The sequence below is a fragment of the Brienomyrus brachyistius genome, chromosome 2 (assembly GCF_023856365.1).
Source record: "Brienomyrus brachyistius isolate T26 chromosome 2, BBRACH_0.4, whole genome shotgun sequence".
NCBI lineage: Eukaryota > Metazoa > Chordata > Actinopteri > Osteoglossiformes > Mormyridae > Brienomyrus > Brienomyrus brachyistius.
Genome location: NC_064534.1, coordinates 49,725,334 through 49,749,363, shown reverse-complemented (window position 1 = coordinate 49,749,363; position 24,030 = coordinate 49,725,334). Strand labels below are relative to the sequence as shown.

Here is a 24,030-nt window from a genome sequence, read left to right as displayed (position 1 = left end):
AGAGGAGGCTGTCGGAGGGGCTCGGTGACCCTGCCCACTTGGGCAGCAGGAGCGGTGCGCATGACGCAAGCTGCCGGACTCCGCTGTAGAGGGAAATTTAAAAACCGGGTTGGGAGGCCGGTGCGCACTTGAAATACCGCACGGGTCTCGCCGTCAAAACCTGCGAACTTGATCGTCGCTAGCAGGTAAACCTTTTGCTATTTCGCCCACTCAGACCAAAGACATAAAGGGGGAAAAGAGGAGTTAGTTGTGGAAATATTGCCGAATTTGGAGTTCAGGTGCTGTGATCTGGTTAAGCAGAAGACGACACTTGAAGAGACTGACAATGTATTGCACAGATGATCACGGGGCAGAGACGTTCACTTTACCTGAAAACCAAAAATCATAGTTGTGAAACATACGGATTATATACATTTGGATGGTAAAATGCCAATTAGCGTACTTATCCAGGAGAGGGCTATGGGAGACCTGGAGAATCGCCCAGGCACAGGACAGGATGCCGGTTCATCAGATGATTCCTGGAAACGAGATGCCGTATGGGAAAAAATTGGAAAGCAATGAATAACTGTTTGTTTTAGCTTGGTACTTTCTACGTTATTGGTTGGCAATAAAACATTTTAAATGCGAAAATGTAAGTAACATTTCCGCAGTGCTTATTTGATCAATGCGCCAGTTTGAATCTCGGGTTTATATACAGAACTTATGTTTCACGGTATAGCTGTGAATGCTTTCACATTCAAGGTCATCGTTGAGTGATATATCTTTTGCTATTTTTAAGTTTTTAAACTGAGTAGTATTTTATCAACTTCTGAAAACAGTCGCTCTCATAACTTATAGAGCTGTATATACATAGATACAATCAGATTATGTTTTCCAGTGCTATAAATCCATCTACTTTTTTCCAGGACATGATAGAAAGTAGAAATACGTCGAGAATGTCAGGAATAATCGGGCATTCGGGACATCACTCGTCAACGCAGGACTACAGGTAAGGTTTTATTATAGTGGGGCACGGCGCCGCAATGCATATCACGTACTGCAGTGCTTATGTCGTTATCAAAAACTGCATTTTAAGGTTAATTGTTAACAAGTGTAAACTTAAAGCTTGTTTCGCGTTTTGATGTATTACCTATACTTCGTTCATCATCCTTGATCTTTTTACGCATATAACGGATAAAACTTTACAGTAATCTTAATTATATGTATGAAGGGATCTTTTGTGTGTGTGTGTGTGTGTGTGGGGGGGGGGGGGGGGGTGCTGTGGGATATATACAAAACTCGGAGGATAAATGATTTTGGGTCAGAATGAATCTGTCAGATCCCATCAGGTCTGTTTACATTCCTGCTGTCGCCGCAGCAAGTGCTAGAGCCGCTTTCTCGGGTGGGTCTGCACTGTGGGTTTTTCGGGGTCACTGGTGGGGGAAGTGGCCCCCAATTAGAAAAAAGACAAGGGGGGTGATGGGGGGGGGGGGGGGGCGCTTTACGAGTGCTAAACCGCTGGGAAAATTTGCCCGTCTGCTTTCATTAAAGGAGTGCGTGAAGGACTGCGGCACGATACATGTTTTGCCTCTTTGAACAAAGATCGTTTCGGTCCCTTCCATCTATAATTACGTCCCATTAACTGTAATACATTAGGCCTATTTAACAAACGCAACTACAGATAATGGCATTTCAGATATGTAATTAAATATAATTTGTACAACGCTTAGGCCTATTTGTTTTTATTTCAGTGAAAGTGCAAATTTCACGAAGTTTCCACCAGGAACCTAAATGTAGCCTACTTTACATTAAAGCGATGACTTGTAATATAGGATTTGTTTAAATATTTAGCCTATATGATATAATATAATATATAACCTATTATTTTAAACTATTAATTGTTAATAAAAACTAGCACATAATAAACGCAATAAGAGTAGCAGTTGTTTTAATGACCTGCGCTGATACCCAGCGCCCCTTCGCCTGTGCGCGTTTAGCGCCGAGATTGCGCGCCTTTAAAGCCATTATTTATAGGCGTTACCAGGTATTTTTTACAACTACCCAACTCTACAGAAACTACTAGACAGTCGTTCAGAGCAGCTTTATTCATGGAACTTTTTGCTGTCATCACTGTTTGACGTGACATGTAAAGGATATACATGTGGGGTGATAATCGACTGTCATTTTAAATAAGCGCTTTCTAAGACGTACAGCTGGTGTCATTCACTTATTCCTTTAGAAATGTGGCGGTAGACGCTTTTTTGAGGCGCGATCAAAGACCTTATTGTGAGTTAGCGCTTTTACGTTATTGTGTTTATTGTATATCCGGTATGCATTTTGGACTTTTGGATATTTTTAAACCTGCCATGAATTTGTTTTAGAATAGGCCTACATCATACTAAAATATTTAAATGCAGTGATGTATTGCGGACCCAAATGTGTATATTAATGTTAAATATATTTATTAGTTATTTTCTCTTTATTAAATTTAAGGATGTGGAAGAATTTATTACACTTTGATATTCACTGACCGCGATAACATGTGAAAGAGTAGATTCAGTTTGAATAAACTTTTAATGCCGATTTTGGGTGTACTGAAGACAGGTCTATGATATGAATATGAAATATGTTTACTGAACATGACAAAAAAAGAACTTGGAGAGATTTATCTAAATGAAAATTTAAAATATGCATTTTTGGAAAAAGTCCGCGTTAAACTGACAATCGCTACTATTTTGCAGGGATTATGAAGTAATGTAAGAGCATATAAATGGGATTCTAATGTGAACCGTGGTGTTTGATTTGGACACTGACAGGTGTAATTTTACCTACAGCTATTTGCCCTCATTCAGTGTTTATTTTAATGAGAATTTTGTACATCATATTGCATGTATTGTATGTAGTTATGTACAAATCAATTACAGTTACATAACAAGCCTTTCATACCCTACCAGTCCAGATCGGCTTCAAGTCGTTGATGAACAACATGAACGATTATTAAATATTACGGACAGTCGAGTACAAGAAAAAGTCAAGCAAAGCAAGTCATTACAACTGGTTAGTTCGATACAGTTTTATCGTCATTCCTAAACGGGTAACGAACCTTTTTGCTGGCACTTAAACTGACACCCATTAGCAAAGCTGCAAAGCTGTATTTCATGGGCCACATTTCCGTGAAATGAAAGCCTGCATTTTCAAATATGACATCTGTCGCCTTTTTTGTTTGGCTGAACCTTTGCAACAGCTGATATTGTATGTAGCAGCATGTCATCAGAGGGGGACAAAATCAAAATTCAAAACTCAGGCTACTGTCAGGAAAGGGAGGGGGATGAAAGGGCAAATCTGCTTGTGGTATAAGTCAGTTTCTTAGTAACCCTGTTATGGGAGGCGTGACTGGAAATCCTCAAGCTTCGCCAGCGGAGCTGTGGTCCGCTTTTGGCTGAAACGGTGTAATTTATGTAGCGTGTGGCAGCATGAGCGATGCGGCTTGACCTACCACACCCCCACATCGGCCTCGTCTATTGCACCACTGGAAGCCAGGAGTGGGTAATGGGGGCCACGGAGGGACGAGTAAGCAGATGGTGTCCTGTGTGTCCCCCTCGTGCGTGGACTGTCATTCCTGCAGATTAATGTAAGGGATGGTTGGAGGGGGGATATAAAACACCCGGAGACAATCAAAGGACAGCACAGACGAAACAATGGTGCCTCGTGCCACTAGCCACACTGTCGTTTGGGACACAATGGGTCATCATCTTTCATTAGGCAGGCCAACTGTTGCAAACAACATGTGCCCACTCCAGATTTCAAATGATTTTGGGCTACTGTTTACTTACGATTCAGCCAATGGTGAGAACGCACCGTGGTCACCTGATGGGGGTGGGTGGGGGGCTTCTATAGTGCCTGAAAACCTGCAAAATAATGGAGTGGTGGGAGTTGTCATGGTAACCCTAATTATTGTACTCTTCCCGAGTAAGTGTATGCAAGGAGGGTTGGAGAGCCTTGAGAATTCTTGTTTTTTACGAAAGGCCGCTATTTACAAAGGACGAAAGATCAGACCCCATACGGCTCGTACCGTGGTCACAGAATAAAATCTTGAAAGAAACTGGCTGGATAGGAAAACAGTTTGTTATTAGGAAAAAAATGTATTTGTAGAGAAAGAAAAGTAAAATCATTCCATTTGTAATTAAACCTGTTAATGTCAATAAAGCACATTCCTCACTATATTTGTAACTGGTGGACCATGGATGTTTTGTTTTGAGGTGATACGCAAAGAACAAAAGACTGAAAAAATGAGGCGTTCCTTCAGGGTAGAAATATTTGCAAATATTTGCATGAGCATAACAGCAAGGGGCTTTACAGTGACCAAGTGTTTAATGCAGTCAGTTAATTTTGTTTGCCCTCTTATTTAAAACTTGCCTTCAGTAAATGGCTTTGCGGCCTTCAACTCAGAAGCAAAGGGAAATAAGACACGGAGTCCCAGACAGAAATACTGACACAAGTGTTAATGCCATGTGGTAGCCGGGTGACGCACAGCAGCACCTGTGCCCTTTTGCTGCCCGATGGCTGTTATTTGTGGTACAGTTGGCAGCACGCAGGCCGCTCCCTTACCTCAGCAGAGCCTCTGTCCGCAGGCTACTGACCACAGACCCGTCCCGGCTGAGTGAGGACGATCTCCCCGGAGACCTGCAGTCCCTGTCCTGGCTCACCTCTGTGGACGTGCCCCGGTTGCAGCAGATGGCCACGGGACGCCTGGATCTGAGCTCGGGCCCGCAGAGCGTCCTGCTGGGACAGCACACAGGTGGGGGCCCAAACACCCAACATACAGCTGTTTGTAATACCTCTCGTCAGCTTCTAGAAAATTCTACCCGCGTATATACAGTGTTTGAACATTTTTATACGTGCAAAATAATTTCGAGCCATTAAAGCTTAATTAAATCAATTTACATGGTTAAAAGCAGCGGTTAAGTGCAATTTGCAAAGCATTGGGCTATTAAAGGAATGTGAAATAATTCTCAAATCTTAAGCATTAAAGAATTAAAAAAATTAAATACCCATATTTGGGCAAGAAAATGACGATAGTCTTTGAAAGAGATTCCATTATAAATGTTCATACTTAACCAGGAGACAAGGATAATGTTTTTGTTCCATTGGGTTTGTGTGAAGTTCATCCTGTCATGAACAAGGTTGTCACTGGTTGTAGCTCACTTGACTGCATCTGGGGGCCAGACCACAATCCACCTGCAGAGTAACATTCAGAACAGCCTACTGGGAGTCAGCAGTCTTGGCACCCACAACATAAATGTAAGTGCCATTGGCCGCCTTCTGTGTTTCTTTCTGCATGAAGTAGACCACAGATCTCATGACATGTCCCCCCCCCCCAGATGACACATTACTCACTGAACGGAGAGTCCTGCCCGAGGTTCCAGTCTCCTGCCACAGTCTACCAGGCTTCATCACAGCAAGTATTCACGCTGGCACAGACTGGTCAGCAGGTAACACGATTCAGCATATAGATCAGAGCTAAATGGATCTGTGTATGGATTTGTGGTCTATAGATATATTGTCAAAACAAGTCATTACATTACAATGTCTAAATTCACCCCCCCTTCACAGTATTCCTCTGCTGGTATCTATGGCAGCAGCTCGTTCACCGGCCAGAGCCAGTTCAACCAGACCCACCTGACATCTCATGGCAATCAAGAAATGCAACCCCAGTCCTTTCCAAAGCCCATCTACTCCTACAGGTAAACCTTCAGTGGGCTGTATACATCACCCAGGGGCGTAGGGACCAAGGGGAATATTTAAATTGGGTTAATTACCACCCCCCAAAAAAAAATAAAAAAATACAATTGACCTTTATATTTAAATAATTATGCTGTGTCCTCCCCAATATCAAACCCCCTCCCTATGCGTTTGATGTCAGCTCACTCTCAAGAATCATCCAGATGAGATGGATAACATTTAGGTATCTCCTCAGTTGTCTGATTGCTATGGCTCTGAAGAATAGCAAGACGGGCAGCCTCCCGGTCAGCGAGATCTACAGCTTCATGAAGGAGCACTTCCCCTACTTCAAGGTGAGCTTCTGCAGATGATTCTTCTTCAGAAGGGAAACCAGAGTTAACACAAGGAAACATAGTTAAGATTAAAAGCACGAAACGCCAATACGGCCTCGTTGGCCAGGACTTCCGTCACCTGATCCAGATGTCATTTTGTTCCATTAAATCATCCTCAGACTGCACCAGATGGCTGGAAGAACTCAGTGCGCCACAACCTGTCACTGAACAAGTGTTTTGAGAAGGTGGAGAACAAGCTGAGTGGCTCATCGCGGAAGGGCTGCCTGTGGGCCCTTAACCCGGCCAAGATTGACAAGATGGAGGAGGAGATGCAGAAGTGGAAGCGCAAGGACCTGCCAGCCATACGCCGTAGCATGGCCAACCCAGGTAGGCAAGGAGCCTTACGGGGGACAGCAGTGGGCGGCAAGTTAGAGGGAAGCTCAGGACAGACAAGCTGGGGCTCAGTCAGTTCCAGATGGTATGAACAGGATCAAACTGTGAGTAAAGCATGTCTGCTACGAAACCTTGAATCAGTTTATAAGCCATTGTCATCACTCAGCATGTCAAAAAAGTTAGCCAGAGTGTTTACAACAGGGGTAGGTAAACAGGGTCCATTCAGGCCCGTAGTCTATGGTCCTGGCCTCTTTGGGACAGGATCCAAGTTCAGTTGGTGCAGAAGTGCAAGTCAAGTGCTATTAAAGGGTAGCCTGTTCCTCTCCTGGAAGAGAGATCCCACCCGTCCTTTGAAAGCTGCTTAGTAATCAAACATCATCTTCTTGCTGGTTTCCCAGATGAGTTGGACAAGCTGATAACAGATCGGCCAGAGAGCTGCCGGCGGAAGCTGTGTGATGGGGGAGTGACCAGGATGTCCAGCTGCCTGGCCGGCCTGGCACTGCCAATCCAGGTGCAGCCTCAGCCGGTGATGACCCTGTCCCTGCAGTGTCTCCCACTGCACCACCAGGCGTCAGCTCAGGCCCGACCGGCTCCCAGCTCACCCGCACTCGCCCAGACGCCCCCACACCACACGCCCGACATGTCACACAGTCCCATTGCCCAGTACCATGGGAAACTGGCTCACGATTACCACAACCTTCATGTAGATGTGAGCACCGAGGTGGACGGCCTGGATCCCAGTATCATGGATTTTGCTTTACAAGGTGGGTCTCTGCACTTATCATTCACTGGAAGCATATAGTAGAACTGTAGCTCAATAAACAGTGAGACAGACATGCCACCAGAAATACATGACATGTTTTTCCACAGGGAACTTATGGGAGGACATGAAGGACGAAAGCTTCAACTTGGAGACACTGGACGCTTTTAGTGACTCCCCCTTACGGCTGTCTGACTGTGAGCTTGCTGTGCCCAGCCTCACACCTCTGTCCAGCGAAGGCAGCCCGTCCTTCTCGGAGCTGCAGGTGACAGGCCTGTATGCCACCTACCCCGCCATGGACAGTGTGTCAGCACAGTACATGGGAGTACAGGGTAGCAGCAAGCCCATCGCTCTGCACTAGCTTAGGCAAGCTTTACAGGCAGCATATCTACCCGAACATAGTAGGGGGCGAGAAACTAAATCACTACAGTGAAAAAAACTTATCTTGAATCCAACTCCCGGCGCCAACAAATTTTGACTGACTTCAAGAGCTGCTGTTTTTCCTCACATTCTTTAGTCCTCTACTCTACAGTGCACAGCTACTCAGTTTGTGGCATTAGAGAGACACTGAAATGAGCCGTCGACCATAAACGAGACTCATCCAGAGAGACCCATTTCTTTTTAAAACCACATTACATTGTAAATATGAATTCTTAGCAGTAAAAAGGCTGCACCAGTTTAGCTAACTAACATCAAAGACTGTAGAAGCGGGAAAAAAAACACATTCCTGTGGATTTCTTTTACCTCAATGAAATGTTAGCATTAATGACGGTACTTTTATGTGTTTTTACCTGTGCTAGACAGTATTACTGTGTCGTTTGTGTTTATTTATGACTTGTAAATGTGAGAGACGCCAATGAAGCACTGTGTACATTTGTAATAGCCGTGATGGCTCTCCCTGCAACAAAAAAATGACATTAATTTATAATATCAAGAATGCAAGAGTTTGAGTGTTTACACCACATGCACCCACCCAAAGCGATGACTTGTGCAGATATTCTGTTAAATGGCTTTTTTGTTTTTGTTTAATTAACGGCCAGTTTAATCTGCGCCGTGACCCAAAGCCTCTGCCAAGGTGTCTGCTTACAAAGCTCACATCGTAAACACCAACAAAGGGGCCGCTGTGACATTTCAGCAGCACAAAAAAACATAAAATGTACTTAATTTCATACATAAGAAACGTTTTGACATTTATACCATTTTGTATGTTAGAGTGCTACTAAACCAGTTTAAAAACTAAAAGTACTTGTGAAGACAAAAAACTTCTATTCATAAATACAACAAAATCTTAACTTTGTGAACTTTTTAAAAATGCACTTGTATCCCGTTGTTGATTAAACTGGATTGACAACACAGCAGTAAAACCTTTTTTGGTAACCAATGAGGCTCCGGTCCGATGATTCACTCACAGCTGGTGAGACCTTTCAACAGACGTTTTATTTAAAAATAGCTTTTCATAATATAAATTTTAATTCCATACAGGAGTAGGCCAGACACACTGTATTCACATAACAGGACTTACAATAAGTCAGTATCTCATATCCACTGAGATCCTCAAGGAAACTGCTCACACTACAGTGGGCACCTGCTTCAGATAAATGCATCCTAACAAGCCAAACTGCTTAAGTTACACAGGGTAGCATGCATACAAACACACTTGGTAATACATAGCTCTATGAAAGCGTCAAATATAACCTTTCAGTGTCATTCAGATTGAACCGGTAAGATGCCACACTGCAGAACCAACTACAGCCTTTGTGAGTCACACTCACACAATCAGGCAAATATCTCCCCAAGGAAGGAGACTAGTTATAAATGTTAAATCAAATTAATGTTTAACCCCCACCCCCATGAAGAACAGGCACTATGTATGGATTTCTCTACCCATTTAATAATGTTAGATGAAAAAACAAGCACCACCCCATAAAAAGAGAGGAGTGTTTTGTAAATAAAACATAACACATGTTGAAAATAAAAATAGTGAAATGTGAAGTAACACCATTTTAATACCTGTTACAAGACCGATAACGGACTTTCATGCTTTGGTGGGGCTGATTTGGGGTGTTCCGGAATGGGAAGAGAGAGAACTGAACCTGGGTGCATTGTATAACTTAAAAAGTGAGTGGTCAAGTGTGTGCGCAAGGAGGACAGGGAATTCTGTGCGTGTGCAGTTACAGATGGTGGTCACATGGTGACAGCAAAACCCTGAGAAAAACCTTTCAGTAGTAAGCAGGTAATCGAAGGTCAGAAAGTATCTGCCCTTTGATATGCGTGGCCCTCAGTCCAAAAAAAAAAACACTGGCTTTGTTTTGTCGGATACTGGAAGGGGATGGGCGCTGGCACCGTGCTGAGCGGAGTTCAGAGGTCAACTGCTGGCTGTGCTGTCCATGGTGGCCAGCAGGTGAGAGATCTTGGCCCTCTGGGAAGATGTGATGTTCTGGCTCATATGGATGATGCAGTCCATGGCCACCTCAGGGTTCGCCTGCACCAGGCTAAGGATGCACAGAGACAACAGGCCTTAGGTGACAGGTGCAAACCTCAGAAAATGTAAGATCAAAAGTCACCCATCAACCACATTCTAACCCAATACTTATATAGGAGGGTTGCAAATGTATTGTGCAATTGGCCTGCGCCGCCATCTTGGTGCATTGCCCATCATAGTAATGGAGTAGTCTAGCACATGAATGCAAGCAAGTTGGGTCAAGTACAGCTTTACTTTCACACCAATCATATTCAGTACACTGCATGCAGTGATGCAAAAACGTTATATAAAACATTATTTAAAACCAAAATAAAATTAAAGCTAACACTATAAAGATTAACTGATATCACTGGATGTGACCCATACACATTAAAAGCATTACTGTTGCAGGCCACACCCCTGTAGGATATCGTTAATTATGTTTTTTTTTTGGTCATGGGTAATTCTGTGCCTTTATTCTTGTACCCATCCAGGAATATTTTGCAATATTTACGGGTAAGTAAAGGTATAAATCACACGCTTATTATTTATCATCAATTATTAAATATTGTCTATCCTTCTTACTTTTGTCATGTAATTGTAACAGCCAGTATTCTGTTTTGTGTGATAATGTTAACATTACACTGCTCTGCCTTTTGTCATTGTCACTACAACAAATCTGGTTTGATCACATAAGTGAATGTGATTTAAAGGTAAAATTGCAAATGCGGCATTGTGGCTTTCATTTGGCTGAAGGGACTGTCAGTCATTTCTTTTTGCATCCCTCTCTTAGTGCCCTGCCTCTTCTCTTCACACTGCTGCATCCCATATTCACTGTTGGGGCCCAGCCTATGTTGCCTCTGCCAAAGTAGCTGGTGTACCTAATGTGAAAGAGTAAGACTGCCCAGTAGGATAACGTTTCCACATTGTACACATTCGGTTTTATGTCATCAGCTTACCTCTCATACTTACATGCCAGAAAAAGCCAGAAAATTACTTGTATTCACATAAGGTTACATCAGTCACCACAAACACAAACAGAATGGGGATCATGAGATACTTTAGCGTTAGCATGCTAATTAAAATGAAGCCAGAATTCACCAGCTAACAAAGCCCAGCAATATCATCTACAGAAACAAATCTAGAGATGTTGTGTAGCCACTGCTGGTACCACCTGCGAGATAAAATGTCATCTCCCCCCTTTGGATTACATTTTTTTTTAATTTTGGGAACCCTCCAGGATCCTATATCTTCACCATGAACTCTGTTGTTGCAGCTCAAAACAGGACACCCTACCAAAATGAATGTGGTAAAAATGCACAGACAGTACACACGAGGATCACAGACCATATGGGAAACTATGCATTGGTATGGCAGATGATGGCTCTTTCTTGGTGTGAATGGCAGAGTGTGACATCAAATGCAACCCTCCTATACATATACAGTGTTTATTAATTATACAGGTTTTATGTCTGGTTATCCATTTTCACCAAGATGTTGTACAATCTTTGACTAGCGACTTGTGACCCATGACCCCTGACCTGCGGATGTGCTTCAGAGCGTAGTCTCTCTTTAGGTACTTGATGTTCTCCCTGATGGCAGAGCGTATACCATCGCCCTCCGCCAGCTGTTTCTCCAGCCACTCCACCACCACCTGGTTATTGTCCCACAGGTAAGCCTGAAAAGCACAGACACTTTGGTGGTCACACACACTAGCCAACCAGACCCACACAATCATTTTCACTGTCACCATCCTCATTGTGACACAGTTCCAGAAAAATGAATATTCATTGGTTCCACTGCTAAAACGGGCTGCACAATTAATCGTAAAAAACCACGATCTCGATTCACACACAATCTCATTTCTGAATTACAACGATTCTTCTGCATTGTATTACATCAGCCGGATCAAAACAAGCGCTCCTACTTTTCCCCCGAAGAGTCTCAAGCATCCCATAATTCTGCATTCTCTTTTAAATGGTGCTTTTACACCACACCAAGTACCGCACTTCAAGGTGCTGTTTTTCCACTGGCATAAAAACCGATACTGGCACTGAATGACATCACATCTCGAGACGGGTATTTTGTACTGAATTCGAAACACGGCTATAGTATATTTTAGGGCTGGCCGATGTGCGATATTAATACCAACATCGCATGTTGTGCATGTGCAATTCTTAGACCAGGCTTTACTTTCAATCCTGTATACGGACATCATAGCTCAGGGAGATTAAATTTTGTTAAAACATTTTCTCTGCTATAGGGGAAAAAATTACATTTTGCAATTTTAATTATTATTCCTTTTCAAAATTATCTAATATATCTTTAAAAATCAGTTTAAAGTTTACCTCTGCTGATTTTGCATGACAGCTATATATGTTCTCTGAGACAATCATAATTATTTTCATCCATTCTGTTTAAATCACACACAGGTTTTTGAGAAATTTATGTTGAACTCCTCTTTTGTATTTGATAAATACCCCAATATTTATTACAACAAAATCACATTGCAATACTTAGAAATTGTCCAATACTGTGCTGCCCTAGTATATTATACAAAATACTTTAATATTTCTTTTTATGCTATCCTGATCTCTGGTTCTTCCAAACAGATCACAGTTAAAGCTTATCCATGCATTCATTATAATAATAATTTTTTTTTTTATCATTGTTTTCTGAGTTTGCAACTGTTTGCAAGACGGCAGCTGTATTGCGTTTTAGAAGCAGGCGACTTGCATAACCATTTGACACAGGAAGTGTTTCAAGTCCCACCCTAAAGTACCAAAAAAGTTCCCCGCTGGCACTTTTGGTTCCCCTAACTGAATGGTCAACTGAGTGTTTAGTTTCTGTTGTCAGAAGTTGATATGCTGGTCCTGGATAAATCATGTTTGGCACAGTCGTGTTTTGTTGGGTTTCCTTTTGCAGTTTAATGAGTGCAATAAACGTTTGAATTTAAGAAAAAAATATCATTACAGAGAATAGTGATCTCAATTTAAAGCAAAAGAATTGCTATATTTTTCAGAATCCTGCAGCCCTACCCGGACTACCGCATCCCTGGTCTTTACGTACCTTGACTGTGCCCTCGGTTTCCACAAACCAGCGACGTAGCATGGACTCGATGTGTCCGTCACTCAGTTCCTTGTTGGCACATAGGATCTCACTCTTCACTACCTCCTCCAGGAGCAGGCGCCGAAGCCGCCAGTAGAAAAAGACGCGGGCATTCTTCCAGTCCAGAATGTCCTACATCCACAACCAGCAGTGAGTAACAAAGTTTCACAAAAAAAATAAAGAGACCTATAGTGATTCATAAATTTCAAGTACAAGCAGGATTAGATAGGTGATAGAAAAGTAGAAAAGCACAGGAAGGTTAAGAAAAATCAAGCTGGTACGAAGAGATTATACAAAAATGATTTGCAATATGAAAATAAAGTGCCCTCACCGTAATAACACCTTTCTCCTGCATCCTGCCAGGCGTGTCATGCAGGTCAACAAACTGCACTGCCACCTGGTGGTAGATCGGGAGCAAGAACTCCTCCCTCTCCCTCAACTTGGCCTCCAGATCCTTACGTTCCTCCTCTGGCAGTTCTGGACTTCCTATTCCAAATGGAATGACACAGATTAGTCAATCTGTCCCATCTTTGTAATATCAAAGCCAACAGTCATTCACATAAAGAATTACATTTGCGTAAGGAAATGTACTCACTCAGTATGACTGAATGCATTAATTAAAGATCACCATTTAATATATTAACTGTTCATCTGCTCTGGCTGTTCTCACCAAGCTGCTCGACCAGCCGGAAATAAATCTGGTCGATCCTGCGCATGGTCTTCAGCAGGTCCTTCCTACGGAACTTGATTTCCACCGTACCCTCAGCTTCCAGTACGCCACCCCTGTGCAGACCAGGGCAGTTAAAATTGCGTTACCAAAGCTGTAGCTAGACTCACTGGTGAAGAGGTGCCTGCCCACCTGCTCTCTCGGTCTGCGTACAGCTCCATGTACAACGGGTTGATGGTTGGGTCGATGACCACCCAGGAGCCCCCGCGCAGCTCAGCGTGGGGCGGGATGTATACCAACACGGGCTGGCGGAACTCGCGCAGGCTGTCCACGATGTAAGCCCCGAACTTCAGCACCTGGTCGTACATGTCTGGGAGATGTGCTGCTACGTCACTTAAAGGGATTCGGCCTCGAAGCTCATTAACACGCACCACAGGGTCCAGTGGAATCGCATTTACAGGAACCAGAGGCACCATGCAGAACTACGGCTATGGAATTACACTTATCATCGAGGGGCTTCCTGGAATAGCCAGCAGTAAAAATTCAGATACAAGCATAATAACTGCTCAACAATGTTTATTATAATACAACAATTATTATAAGCTATGCAAATGATTACATTAATTATTTAGTAAAATTTCACATCACAAAATTATAATGTTTTTGGATGAAAACAAAAACAGTAGAAGCTATTTATAGCTTATCAGTTGAAAAAAATGGAGCAATAAGCTAAAGGTTTCCAGGACCTAGTCTAGAGCAGTGACCCACTCTGCCTAGTAACTGCTAGTTATATTATTCACCTGCATAAACAGGTGAAAGTACAACTGCCTTGGGACAGAAGTATTAGCTATGCAAACATCCATGCAGCCATCTGCTCTTCCTCAGTACAAGGTCACAGTCTCAGGCCTGTCTTTAGGAGGCACAGGGTACTGTACGCAATCTGTGCGTCTCAGGCCTGTCTTTAGGAGGCACAGGGTACTGTACACAATCTGTGCGTCTCAGGCCTGTCTTTAGGAGGCACAGGGTACTGTACGCAATCTGTGCGTCTCAGGTCTGTCTTTAGGAGGCACAGGGTACTGTACGCAATCTGTGTGTCTCAGGCCTGTCTTTAGGAGGCACAGGGTACTGTACACAATCTGTGTGTCTCAGGCCTGTCTTTAGGAGGCACAGGGTACTGTATACAATCTGTGTGTCTCAGGCTTGTCTTTAGGAGGCACAGGGTACTGTACACAATCTGTGTGTCTCAGGCCTGTCTTTAGGAGGCACAGGGTACTGTACACAATCTGTGTGTCTCAGGCCTGTCTTTAGGAGGCACAGGGTACTGTACACAATCTGTGCGTCTCAGGTCTGTCTTTAGGAGGCACAGGGTACTGTACGCAATCTGTGTATCTCAGGCCTATTTTTAGGAGGCACAGGGTACTGTACACAATCTGTGTGTCTCAGGCCTGTCTTTAGGAGGCACAGGGTACTGTACACAATCTGTGTGTCTCAGGCCTGTCTTTAGGAGGCACAGGGTACTGTATACAATCTGTGTGTCTCAGGCCTGTCTTTAGGAGGCACAGGGTACTGTATACAATCTGTGCGTCTCAGGCCTGTCTTTAGGAGGCACAGGGTACTGTACACAATCTGTGTGTCTCATGCCTGTATTTAGGAGGCACAGGGTACTGTACACAATCTGTGCATCTCAGGCCTGTCTTTAGGAGGCACGGTACTGTACATGATATGTACAGCCTTCCCAATTTGTTCCTTACAGGTTCAGTTCATGTTTAGTGTATATGCGTGCATGCGTGTGAATCTCATCATTGCCCTGGCACGGTTAGCGATCACATCATTATTGCCTGGGCACGGTTAGCAATCACACTAAACGCATACAGTGACAAAGCCCAACGATCACACTAGTCAAACGAACTGGACTTTGTGGGTCAAATGTGCTCAAGCATGGAAGTGATCACCCAGTGTGTGCACATCCTGAGATTACAATGCTACCTAAGGAGCATCCAATTCGATGAGCAAGAAAAACAAAGATACAGTAATTGGCAGAACTGTGTGAGTTACCCTTCATTCCTCCAGAGAAACCTCTCCAATTAGCAAACACCATCAACGGCAGCTGCTCGCGGTTGAAGTCCCGAATGGCCTGAGCCGTCTTGAAGGCGGAGTCCGGGAACCAGACCTGACCGGCCTGCTGCAGGAGCTGAAGGCAGGAGTGGCCGTAAGGAAGGGAAGGCAGTTATCACAGGACTTTGGGGTGATAAGGGTGAAAACCACTCACTTTGGCTTCAGAGTCCAAGTTGGCTGGATCAGCGGGTATGGCCAGTTCGACAGTGCGTGTCTCCACGGTGATGACCCCTAGGGGAATCCCTCCTAACCTGTGAGACATCCTACAGTTAGCTTGTGAAAAATGCATTTATTGAACTAGAGCGATCCAGTGGTTTCAAATCTACATTTACCTTGCTCTGCCGACCACCACTGTCTGAGCCCATGACTTCATGATCTCCATAAATGACCCATGGTCAAAGAAACCAGACTGCCATGCGCCTTTTATACCTGTAAGCAAGATTACAAATCAGTCAAAAGTGTTTCTGCTGCAAACCCTAACTATAGCAGCAAATCCTCATAGACAATAGACAGCAAATGAATGACCAAAAATGACAGGAGTCATCAATTATTGTCATTGTCTGCCATGAACGATAACAGGGGTACTCAGTAGCTGGCTATGTTATTGTGGGCAGTGGACCTTGGCTTTGTTTTGCTGATGGAATTTGGACCTCGGGGGAAAATAACTGAGCACACCTGATCTATACAGTGCAAAACATACAACCAAATGATAAGATACGAGACTCAAAGTACAAAATCATCCATACAAGATTTGATGAGGGTCTTACTAGGGTGGGGCCTCCCTGCCAACAGCCAGCGGGGGTCATAGGGGGTCTTGGTGGGAATGAAGTCGATTTCCCTCTCAACTGGGTCCACCGGGGGCAGTACAGGCACTGGACTGTTTTTGGTCTGCAGTATGAACAGGTATGTGGGGCTTGGAGCATAAACTTTTCCAAAACGTTCCTCACTTAAATTGTGTTATATTGTAAATTGTATCTTGTAAATGGTAGATCTTGGCACTTTCTAGATGTTTCACAGGACTTTCAGATTCTCTATCCACCTGACCCGTTTGATGTTTGGCTAAGTAATTATTATGGAGGCCTTTCCTACCTTCGGCATATAGGACAGCCACTGTAAGATGGTAAAGACACCCTCAAAGTCGTCAGGCACCGTGGTATGCGTGACCCCATTGTCATGCATGATCTGAATGCCGCCCAGCTGGTTGTTGGAGGTGTAGACCTCACGGCCCAGAACCTGACACAGCGGGGGGGGGGGGGGGGGGACTCTGTTATGCCTGATGCAATGACACATACTTGGATTTTGCTGGAAGCTCAGTCCAGCTGCACTTATGCCTAAATGACTCCCTGATAGGCCTGAATGTTCAACCAACTCCAAATCGAAATGGCAAATTGAAACAATGCAATTAGCAAATCTCAAAGGCTGTGATTTAGGATATACATTATAAAACATGTCTGACTCTGGACTTAAAACTGTCGTGTGAATAGCTTTATAAATTCACGCCGTCCTCGTGTGACAGCCACGCTCACCAGTCAGAAGTAGTGGAGTAACGAAATGTAGTAGATCTGTACGGATTATCTCCCCAACAGCTTGACACACGCGTGAACTCTGGATTAATTGCAAAGTTTAACCATAATAGTGGGAAATTTAGTTTTACTGCCGATTTAATTACTTGCCGATTTAGTTACTTACTAAATCATGATCCTACAGAAGTCCATAGAGGTTACGCATTCTGGAGTGTTTCTCAATACCAAGAACGCAAAGATTGTACTTGTGGTCTTGGGAAGCGCAATCTTGCTAACTTGCCAGCAACAAACTAGAGATGCAATGAATTGTTGGACTGTTTTCATTCTGCAAGGATGTAGCCGACGATGGGGCAAGACTGACATCGGAGGATTTTTACCATCCTCTGTATGGTCTTCGCCAATGGAAGATGACGTAAAACAGAAATGCCAAAACAGAAGAATGGTCAGATACATGTTGAGAAACATCTCTGGGTTTGAAATTCTTTTATAACAATGGGCAAAAATTCCCCCTTTGTGTGTAACAATAAAAAAAAAAAAAACAGCACCGATTTAAAAGCATTAGCCATTGTGTTTTTATTGGAATCCGCTTCCCTCTTTCTCTTGACAAACACTGTTTACGCGTTTAATTATGACTTCTGCTATTTTGTGATGTCAGGAAAATAACTTGTGAACTTGAGAAAACAAAACTTCTGCCATGTTGACATCATGAGAAAAATAAGGTGTGATCTTGACATATGACAGAAGAATGATGACGGATGTCCTCCATGGACTTCCATATAATGCAGAGGTGCAGTGAAAAGATACAAGATAATTGTGTGTCCACGTGGCATGTTAAAAGCAGCTGACAGTGAGGTATGGCTACTGGAGCAGAAGAACTTGAAAAATGTTTTACATCTATTATGCAGTGACTTAAACTGAAGCTTGACTTTAAAAAATATCACGAATCATATTGTAATATGTCAGAAAAATCGCAATAAGATATTTTCCCCAAATCGATCAGCCATGCTCCCTGACAGCCATGTTTGTAATGTGCTATCTGCCCCACTTGTGCGTTACTTTAGAAATACGTGTCCGCTAATGTCTGACATAAATGACCCTAATCCTAACTAGGATAATCCCACCCTCTACCCAGCCATAACCTTAACCACAAGTCACCAAACGACTTTTGACATTTTAAAATTTTTTGACTGCATTCACGGATTTTTATAAAATTCAGGTTTATACTGTGGGCACCTGAAAAATGTACACACACACGCACGCACACACACACACACACACACACACGCACACACACGCACGCACCTTATTCAGAGCCCCAGCACCAGTCAGGATGATGTGGGAATTCTCCACTTGGATGACTCTCTGTCCTAGACGCACCAGGTATGCTCCAATACCAATAGCTCGACAAGTTACCTGCAGACACACACAAATAATTTTATGCCTATTTGGTCACACGGAGTGGCTCTCCCCCAAGAAAGGCTACTTTTTTTTAACCCTACCCATAACTGTAACTCAAAGCACCAATGAATAAATTCACTGAGAGGCACATGAAGTAGATCATTCTGCACATAAACCTGCCCTTTAGTATACCCTACAGTCCACGGCCGGACCTTCGACTCACCAGGCTGATCGTGACAATTTCTTCATAAGCCAGGGACGACTCCCCTGCAATGGTGCCGGAACCTCGCAGATTCTCCACACCAAGCCCCTCCTCCTTCCCGATGATGTCAGTGATAATGTACCTAAGATGGCAGAACCAAGACAGCATGGCACCATGTCAGAGGGAACCTCTCACCTCCCGCGGCACCAGCCATTGTAAGCTCTGCACTGACAATGCTATCACTCCACTCACTGGCTCTCTCGTCACTCCGTCTTAAATTCTCAGAAACCTCTCTCTGCTGTCCTAGCCACATTGCCGATTCCCCATCCTGCCCCCAGTTACAAACACCAAACAATGCAAGAACCCCCTGCACCTGGACTCTCCCCCCTCTTCCACATGCTGACAGTGCACTGAGTTGCTGGAGCTGATGCGGGTGTAGTCTTGGGGGGTCAGGTACAGGTATTTGAAGCCCTGTAGGGATGAAATTCCACAAAACAGCAGCATAAAGATGCCATCCTGAAACAAGTGAGGAGAAAAACAAGCTCTAGCAACCCATGGGGTCAGGATGAAGGGAGAGGAATAATGAAATGAGTGTGATTCCAGGATACTGTCAATAACAGCCCCACCCAATGGGAAGAAAGGAACATACAGCACGTGGACAAGATCAGCTTGCAGTATCCCACCAACCAAAACATGTTAGAATAGAAGAGAGATGCTTCATTCATCCCTATAGGGAAATTCTTTCTGCCTACCCCATCTCGGTCTCCATGAGATACACATACCGAGCAAGCTTGGGTTACAAAGCAAATGGCAGCCACTAATGGCGTTTCAGAATAGAGGGTTAAGAGCCTTGCTCATGGGGGCTATGGACATAACAATTCTGCCGAAGCTGGGCTCACACTGGCAACCTTTCGATCGCAGGCACAGAGGCTTGAAGGCTGACCCTACCTTGTACGGATCCTGGGGGTCGTTCCAAGCCACCTGGAACATGTGACGCACCTCCTCGGCCAGGCCAATGCGCGCCCCGCTGTTGGCGGCAATGTAGATGCGAGGCAGCCCCTCGGCCCGCGCCAGCTCCGAAGCACGCAGGAATAGCAGGTCCTCTTGTGGCCCGAATGAGCCGATCATGTAAGTGATGTCATTGCAGATGACAATGATGTCCCGCCCTTCAGGGTACTCTGGTGTCTTCATCTTCATTCGAAAGGCCACCATTCCTACCTGAACAAATAAGGAATCTATTACTATTTGAAGTTTTAAATCTGGATCGTGGTGTCCAGGAGTTCTGCACAGAATCTCACGGAAGCACTTATCTGACTTAAGTTTAGCCTCCTGAATCTCATTAGTCTCTTTAGCAGAATTACTATCCTATGTGACAATTCAATGACAAGTTCTATTCCCCAAAAGGTCGTTTTCACTTATATAAACCTCATCTGATATGTCAGGTGATGATAAAATTCTGAAACCCATGGACACCTCCTACAGCTCCGTCCATGAAGACTAATCATCCTCCTACCTCATTGTCTCCAGGAAGTCGGTTCATCTGTACCAGTTGGCTCTGGGGGTCCAGTACCAGCTCAGTGCATGTCAATACATCCTTGGGGTAATTATCTCCTGAGCCCCAAATCTTAAATAGGGCCTGCGGAGATGAGACCCATAGGGGACAATGAGACTCAAAAGCACCAACCCAGCAGAAGAGGAACTGGACAACAGCGTACCTGTCGAAACATCTCAGGAAAGTCATAGACGTAGGTGGTTCCCAGTGTTTGGGCTTGAAACCTCTTAGACTGCAGGAGGTCCTTGGTGACATAGGGTGTGTTGATGAGCATGCCCTGCAGGGGGCCCTGCTTGTCCCCATAGGACTGGAACATGATCTGGGGAGATAGTCACTTAGTATATTTAGTATACTTGTTTTTACTGCAGAACAAGGCTATCACTGGAGATGTAACGAACATAATAAATATCGGGATAAAAATATACCTCGAAACCGTTGTCGGACTGTTCCGATATCAACCACGATATCACAGGGTTATTTCGCTCATATAAGCTCCGTCTCAAAAAATACATACTACATAAAAGAATGCTTTGTGCTCTACTGGCCGTGTGTAACCCACATGAAAATAGGTCAGAATATTAACAAAATGATCATTTCTCTCTAAGAAAAAAGACGATTGCATGTGGATTGTGAGGTGGTGTCACGACGTAATGTGGAGAGCGCGGGCTGTTTTTTTGCAGAAGCGGTTCAGGCTGGCTGCAGCGAGTGCTACCATAGAATTTAGAATAAGCAGAATAAGAAGCAGTCTTATTCTTAGAAGAAGATTTTTTTTAATTAACTAAAATAAAAGGAAGATTTTGCTTTTTCCTTTTATACGTGTTGAGTTTTGAGTTTGATATGTGGGGGGAAGTTACTGATTTAAAGGAAAGATATGTAGGTGCTAAAGATACTGGATAGAGAATTTAAATAAGGACGTATTAGGTGATTATAAATAGACACATAATAATTATTTAATATGATCTGTGCGGAGTCAAACATTAACAAAACTGAACTAGGATATAACTATATTAAGACTTAGGATTAACTAGGAGGGGTGGCATGATGGTGCAGTGGTTAGCACTGTTGCCTCACACCTCTGCGACCCAGGTTCAAGTCTCCGCCTGGGTCACATGTGTGTGGAGTTTGCATGTTGTCCCCATGTCGTCATGGGGTTTGCTCCGGGTACTCCGGTTTCCCCCCACAGTCCAAAGGCTAATTGGACTTACAGTAATAACTAAATTGCCCGTGTGTGTGAATCGTGCGTGAGTGTGCCCTGCGATGGGCTGCCCCCCCCCCCATCCTGGGTTGTTCCCTGCCTCATGCCCATTGCTTCCGGGATAGGTTCCGGACCCCCCACGACCCAGTAGGATAAGCGGTTTGGAAAATGGATGGATGGATTAACCAGGAATAACTGATTTAACCACTGGACTCAGAACCCAAAACAAACAATATCTAAATCCATACTTTATAAAGAGGTAGATTAACTTTTTTCCATTTAAATGTAAATGTATATAAATGCATTCATGATTCTTCATGTTCCACAATTAATATTTACTAAAGGATGTTGTTCCTAAATTTTGAGGTGTCATTACCACCACTCCCATCGAACCTAGAACTGGGCCGTAGCACTACTAAGTGGACCCAAAATAAGGTCATAAGTGTTACACATGCGCTGTTTTTATTTACACGCATTATTTAGCGTGTTAGTATGTATGGGCGTGGCCTATATTTCACGTGGTGAAAACTGATCCGGCGGGAAAATGGCAGAAAACACTACTTTGGAATTACAGATTGTGTTTTGATTAAAAGATCCAGCTGTTGCAGTAATAATTAATATTTTATAAAGGAACTTCTGACTGCTTGTTTTTGTTTTATAATTACATTCAATCATTGCAAAGGACAATTATTGCAACCAAGTTCTGGGAAATGCTTAAGGTCATAGCTGGATATTTCAGTAATGAAGAAAAGCAGAAGCACTTTATATTAAAAGGAAGAACTAATTTGATATAAACACATTGATTATTAATTATTAAGAGCTTTTATCTATTTAAATATCATGATAATTATCTGTCATGCCCGGCTGGTCCAATCCTCATGTGTGCCACGCCCCCTGATTATCCATGTGTGCTTCCCCGATCTTGCCCAGCTGTGTCTGATTATTTTCGCCCAGTCCTGTCTATTTCAGTCCACATCTTGCCCTGGTTTTTCGTCCGTCATTGATGTTAGTCAATGTCTGTGCTAGTATTCCATCCTGCCCTGCCCGTAGCCATCCTTCCCTGCAATAAATCCCCGTTCTCCCCGACTTTCGCCTCCTTGCCTGCTTCCTGCCCGCTTGCCTGCCCATTCGCTAACCGCAACTCTGACAATTATCGTATCGCTGACATTTTATTGTGATATTATTATACCGTGAGTTTTCGGTATCGTTACATCCCTAGCTGTCACCATCATTCAATTTTAGTTAAGAATAAACTGTCATACAAATAATTACAATTAACGATTTAACTGTCTTTTTCTGCCCATTTATAACACTATCAGTCGAGTTTTAGCCTAATCATAGTTTAATAATACATATACTGCATACCTTATAAAGAACTGAATACTGGAACATGTAAATAAAAATTGAATTTGCCTTTTTAGCTTTGTAAACAAAAATTGATCTAGCTAGATATGATATAAATAACAAATAAGATGTTAAACACCTCGAGATAAACAATTAGTGTTGTCACTACCTGATCCGTACCACCTACCTGATTTTCCATTGTACATCTGCAATGCCTGATCCCTTCATCCTGCCATTATACTGCAAATCATATTGTGTACATTTACATCAAACTAAGCCAGATAACGTATTGGAATTAAGGAAGTCTGGGGTAAATATAAGAGGATGAAGGTAAAATCCATTATAGCCCTAGTGTTAATGATTCCATTGACTTATGCTTTTTGACAATGCTTTTTCTTTGCTTGTTATTTTAAGTCACTCTGCTATTCTATTTCCCGTTTTTGGATCAACACCATTACCTAAATAGTTAAATTTACTTAAACAGCCTAACAGTTAAATTGCTGCTATCCAACGGTATGGTATTTTGATATACTTATAGCTTTGGTTCACTCTAAACTGAAAAATGAAGTTTGGCGTATTTTGTGTTTGTTTTTGCTATATTTATATCAAGGGGGGCACATAACAGTCAAGCAAGCATTTAAACCGTGAAATAAATACAAATTAGCCACATAAAGGTTCAAATGCATGATAATATCTTGTCAGCACGAATTCACAAATACGTACGTGTTTGCGCTGCCATAAGAAATTGCCGCGTGTAATGCTTTAAGGCGAATTCGAACTTGCATACCAGTTATGTGCACCTGTTTATATCACTCCAAAACAGTGGAATCACAAACAAAATATATACATTTCTCTAGTTCTTTGTCCTATTGACATAATACACAGACTTTGCTGCAGCATAATAATCGCAGCCGTTAGGCACATACACAGTCATCCTACCGTAACAAGGTGCATAAAAACGCACTCAAACACAAACGCAGATGTTACGCAGAGATTTTACTAAACAGACAGCGAACACAAAGAAAGCAAAATCGGAATATCTGGCTAAATATCGCATTCTGTGAACGATCTCCACCAGAACAGCCCATAAAATGAACCTGATATAGTGACAAGAAATAATAATATGATCAGGTTGGGTTGTGAATATGTTGTGAAACGAAGTGGTAGAAATCGGGCACCGTCATACAATTCGCCGGGAAGTGGAATGCTGCGCATGAGCATGCACAAACGTGCGAGGTACATATGGGGAAGGCGGTGCTTCAGACGTGCAACGAGATGAC

The 24,030-nt window shown here is 43.2% G+C and overlaps 2 protein-coding genes and 1 long non-coding RNA gene across 11 annotated transcripts in view; 2 read left to right on the top strand and 1 right to left on the bottom strand.

The window, feature by feature from the left end:
- Positions 1–858: 858 nt before the first annotated feature.
- Positions 859–8,364, top strand: foxn4 (forkhead box N4). Its single transcript, XM_048977214.1, has 9 exons — positions 859–988; positions 4,611–4,777; positions 5,180–5,280; positions 5,361–5,471; positions 5,593–5,723; positions 5,957–6,053; positions 6,212–6,419; positions 6,824–7,189; positions 7,296–8,364. The coding sequence occupies exons 1-9, from the start codon at positions 867–869 to the stop codon at positions 7,544–7,546; spliced, it is 1,554 nt and encodes a 517-aa protein (XP_048833171.1). The 5' UTR covers positions 859–866; the 3' UTR covers positions 7,547–8,364.
- A 239-nt stretch (positions 8,365–8,603) lies between these two features.
- Positions 8,604–24,030, bottom strand: part of acacb (acetyl-CoA carboxylase beta) — a 46,448-nt gene continuing 31,021 nt past the window's right edge. For all 7 annotated transcript variants that reach the window (XM_048977150.1, XM_048977187.1, XM_048977169.1 and 4 more), the window contains 17 exons: positions 20,375–20,530; positions 20,173–20,295; positions 19,608–19,877; positions 19,033–19,130; positions 18,681–18,801; positions 18,362–18,472; positions 16,626–16,769; positions 16,304–16,424; positions 15,869–15,965; positions 15,691–15,787; positions 15,477–15,612; positions 13,614–13,791; positions 13,425–13,537; positions 13,086–13,240; positions 12,716–12,886; positions 11,188–11,324; positions 8,604–9,677 (listed from right to left, as the gene is read on the bottom strand). In XM_048977150.1, the coding sequence (XP_048833107.1) occupies positions 9,551–9,677; positions 11,188–11,324; positions 12,716–12,886; positions 13,086–13,240; positions 13,425–13,537; positions 13,614–13,791; positions 15,477–15,612; positions 15,691–15,787; positions 15,869–15,965; positions 16,304–16,424; positions 16,626–16,769; positions 18,362–18,472; positions 18,681–18,801; positions 19,033–19,130; positions 19,608–19,877; positions 20,173–20,295; positions 20,375–20,530 (2,355 nt within the window). In that variant the 3' untranslated portion in view covers positions 8,604–9,550. The remainder of the gene's footprint in view (positions 9,678–11,187; positions 11,325–12,715; positions 12,887–13,085; positions 13,241–13,424; positions 13,538–13,613; positions 13,792–15,476; positions 15,613–15,690; positions 15,788–15,868; positions 15,966–16,303; positions 16,425–16,625; positions 16,770–18,361; positions 18,473–18,680; positions 18,802–19,032; positions 19,131–19,607; positions 19,878–20,172; positions 20,296–20,374; positions 20,531–24,030) is intronic.
- LOC125709146 (uncharacterized) lies at positions 14,353–15,101 on the top strand. 3 transcript variants are annotated; one of them, XR_007382623.1, is made up of 3 exons: positions 14,353–14,472; positions 14,669–14,766; positions 15,012–15,101. It is a non-coding gene; the product is annotated as an uncharacterized LOC125709146 (long non-coding RNA). The 3 variants fall into 3 exon arrangements; XR_007382628.1 differs by lacking the exon at positions 15,012–15,101 and adding an exon at positions 14,865–14,990; XR_007382622.1 differs by lacking the exon at positions 15,012–15,101 and adding an exon at positions 14,865–14,990 and having other exon boundaries at positions 14,418–14,472; positions 14,620–14,766.

Coding starts and splice junctions, on each gene's coding strand:
- foxn4 (XM_048977214.1), top strand. CDS start 867: ATGTTTTCCAGTGCTATAAATCCATCTACTTTTTTCCAGGACATGATA. Junction 5,281..5,360: donor TTGGCACCCACAACATAAAT/GTAAGTGCCATT, acceptor CCCCCCCCCCAG/ATGACACATTACTCACTGAA. Junction 5,724..5,956: donor AAGCCCATCTACTCCTACAG/GTAAACCTTCAG, acceptor GTATCTCCTCAG/TTGTCTGATTGCTATGGCTC.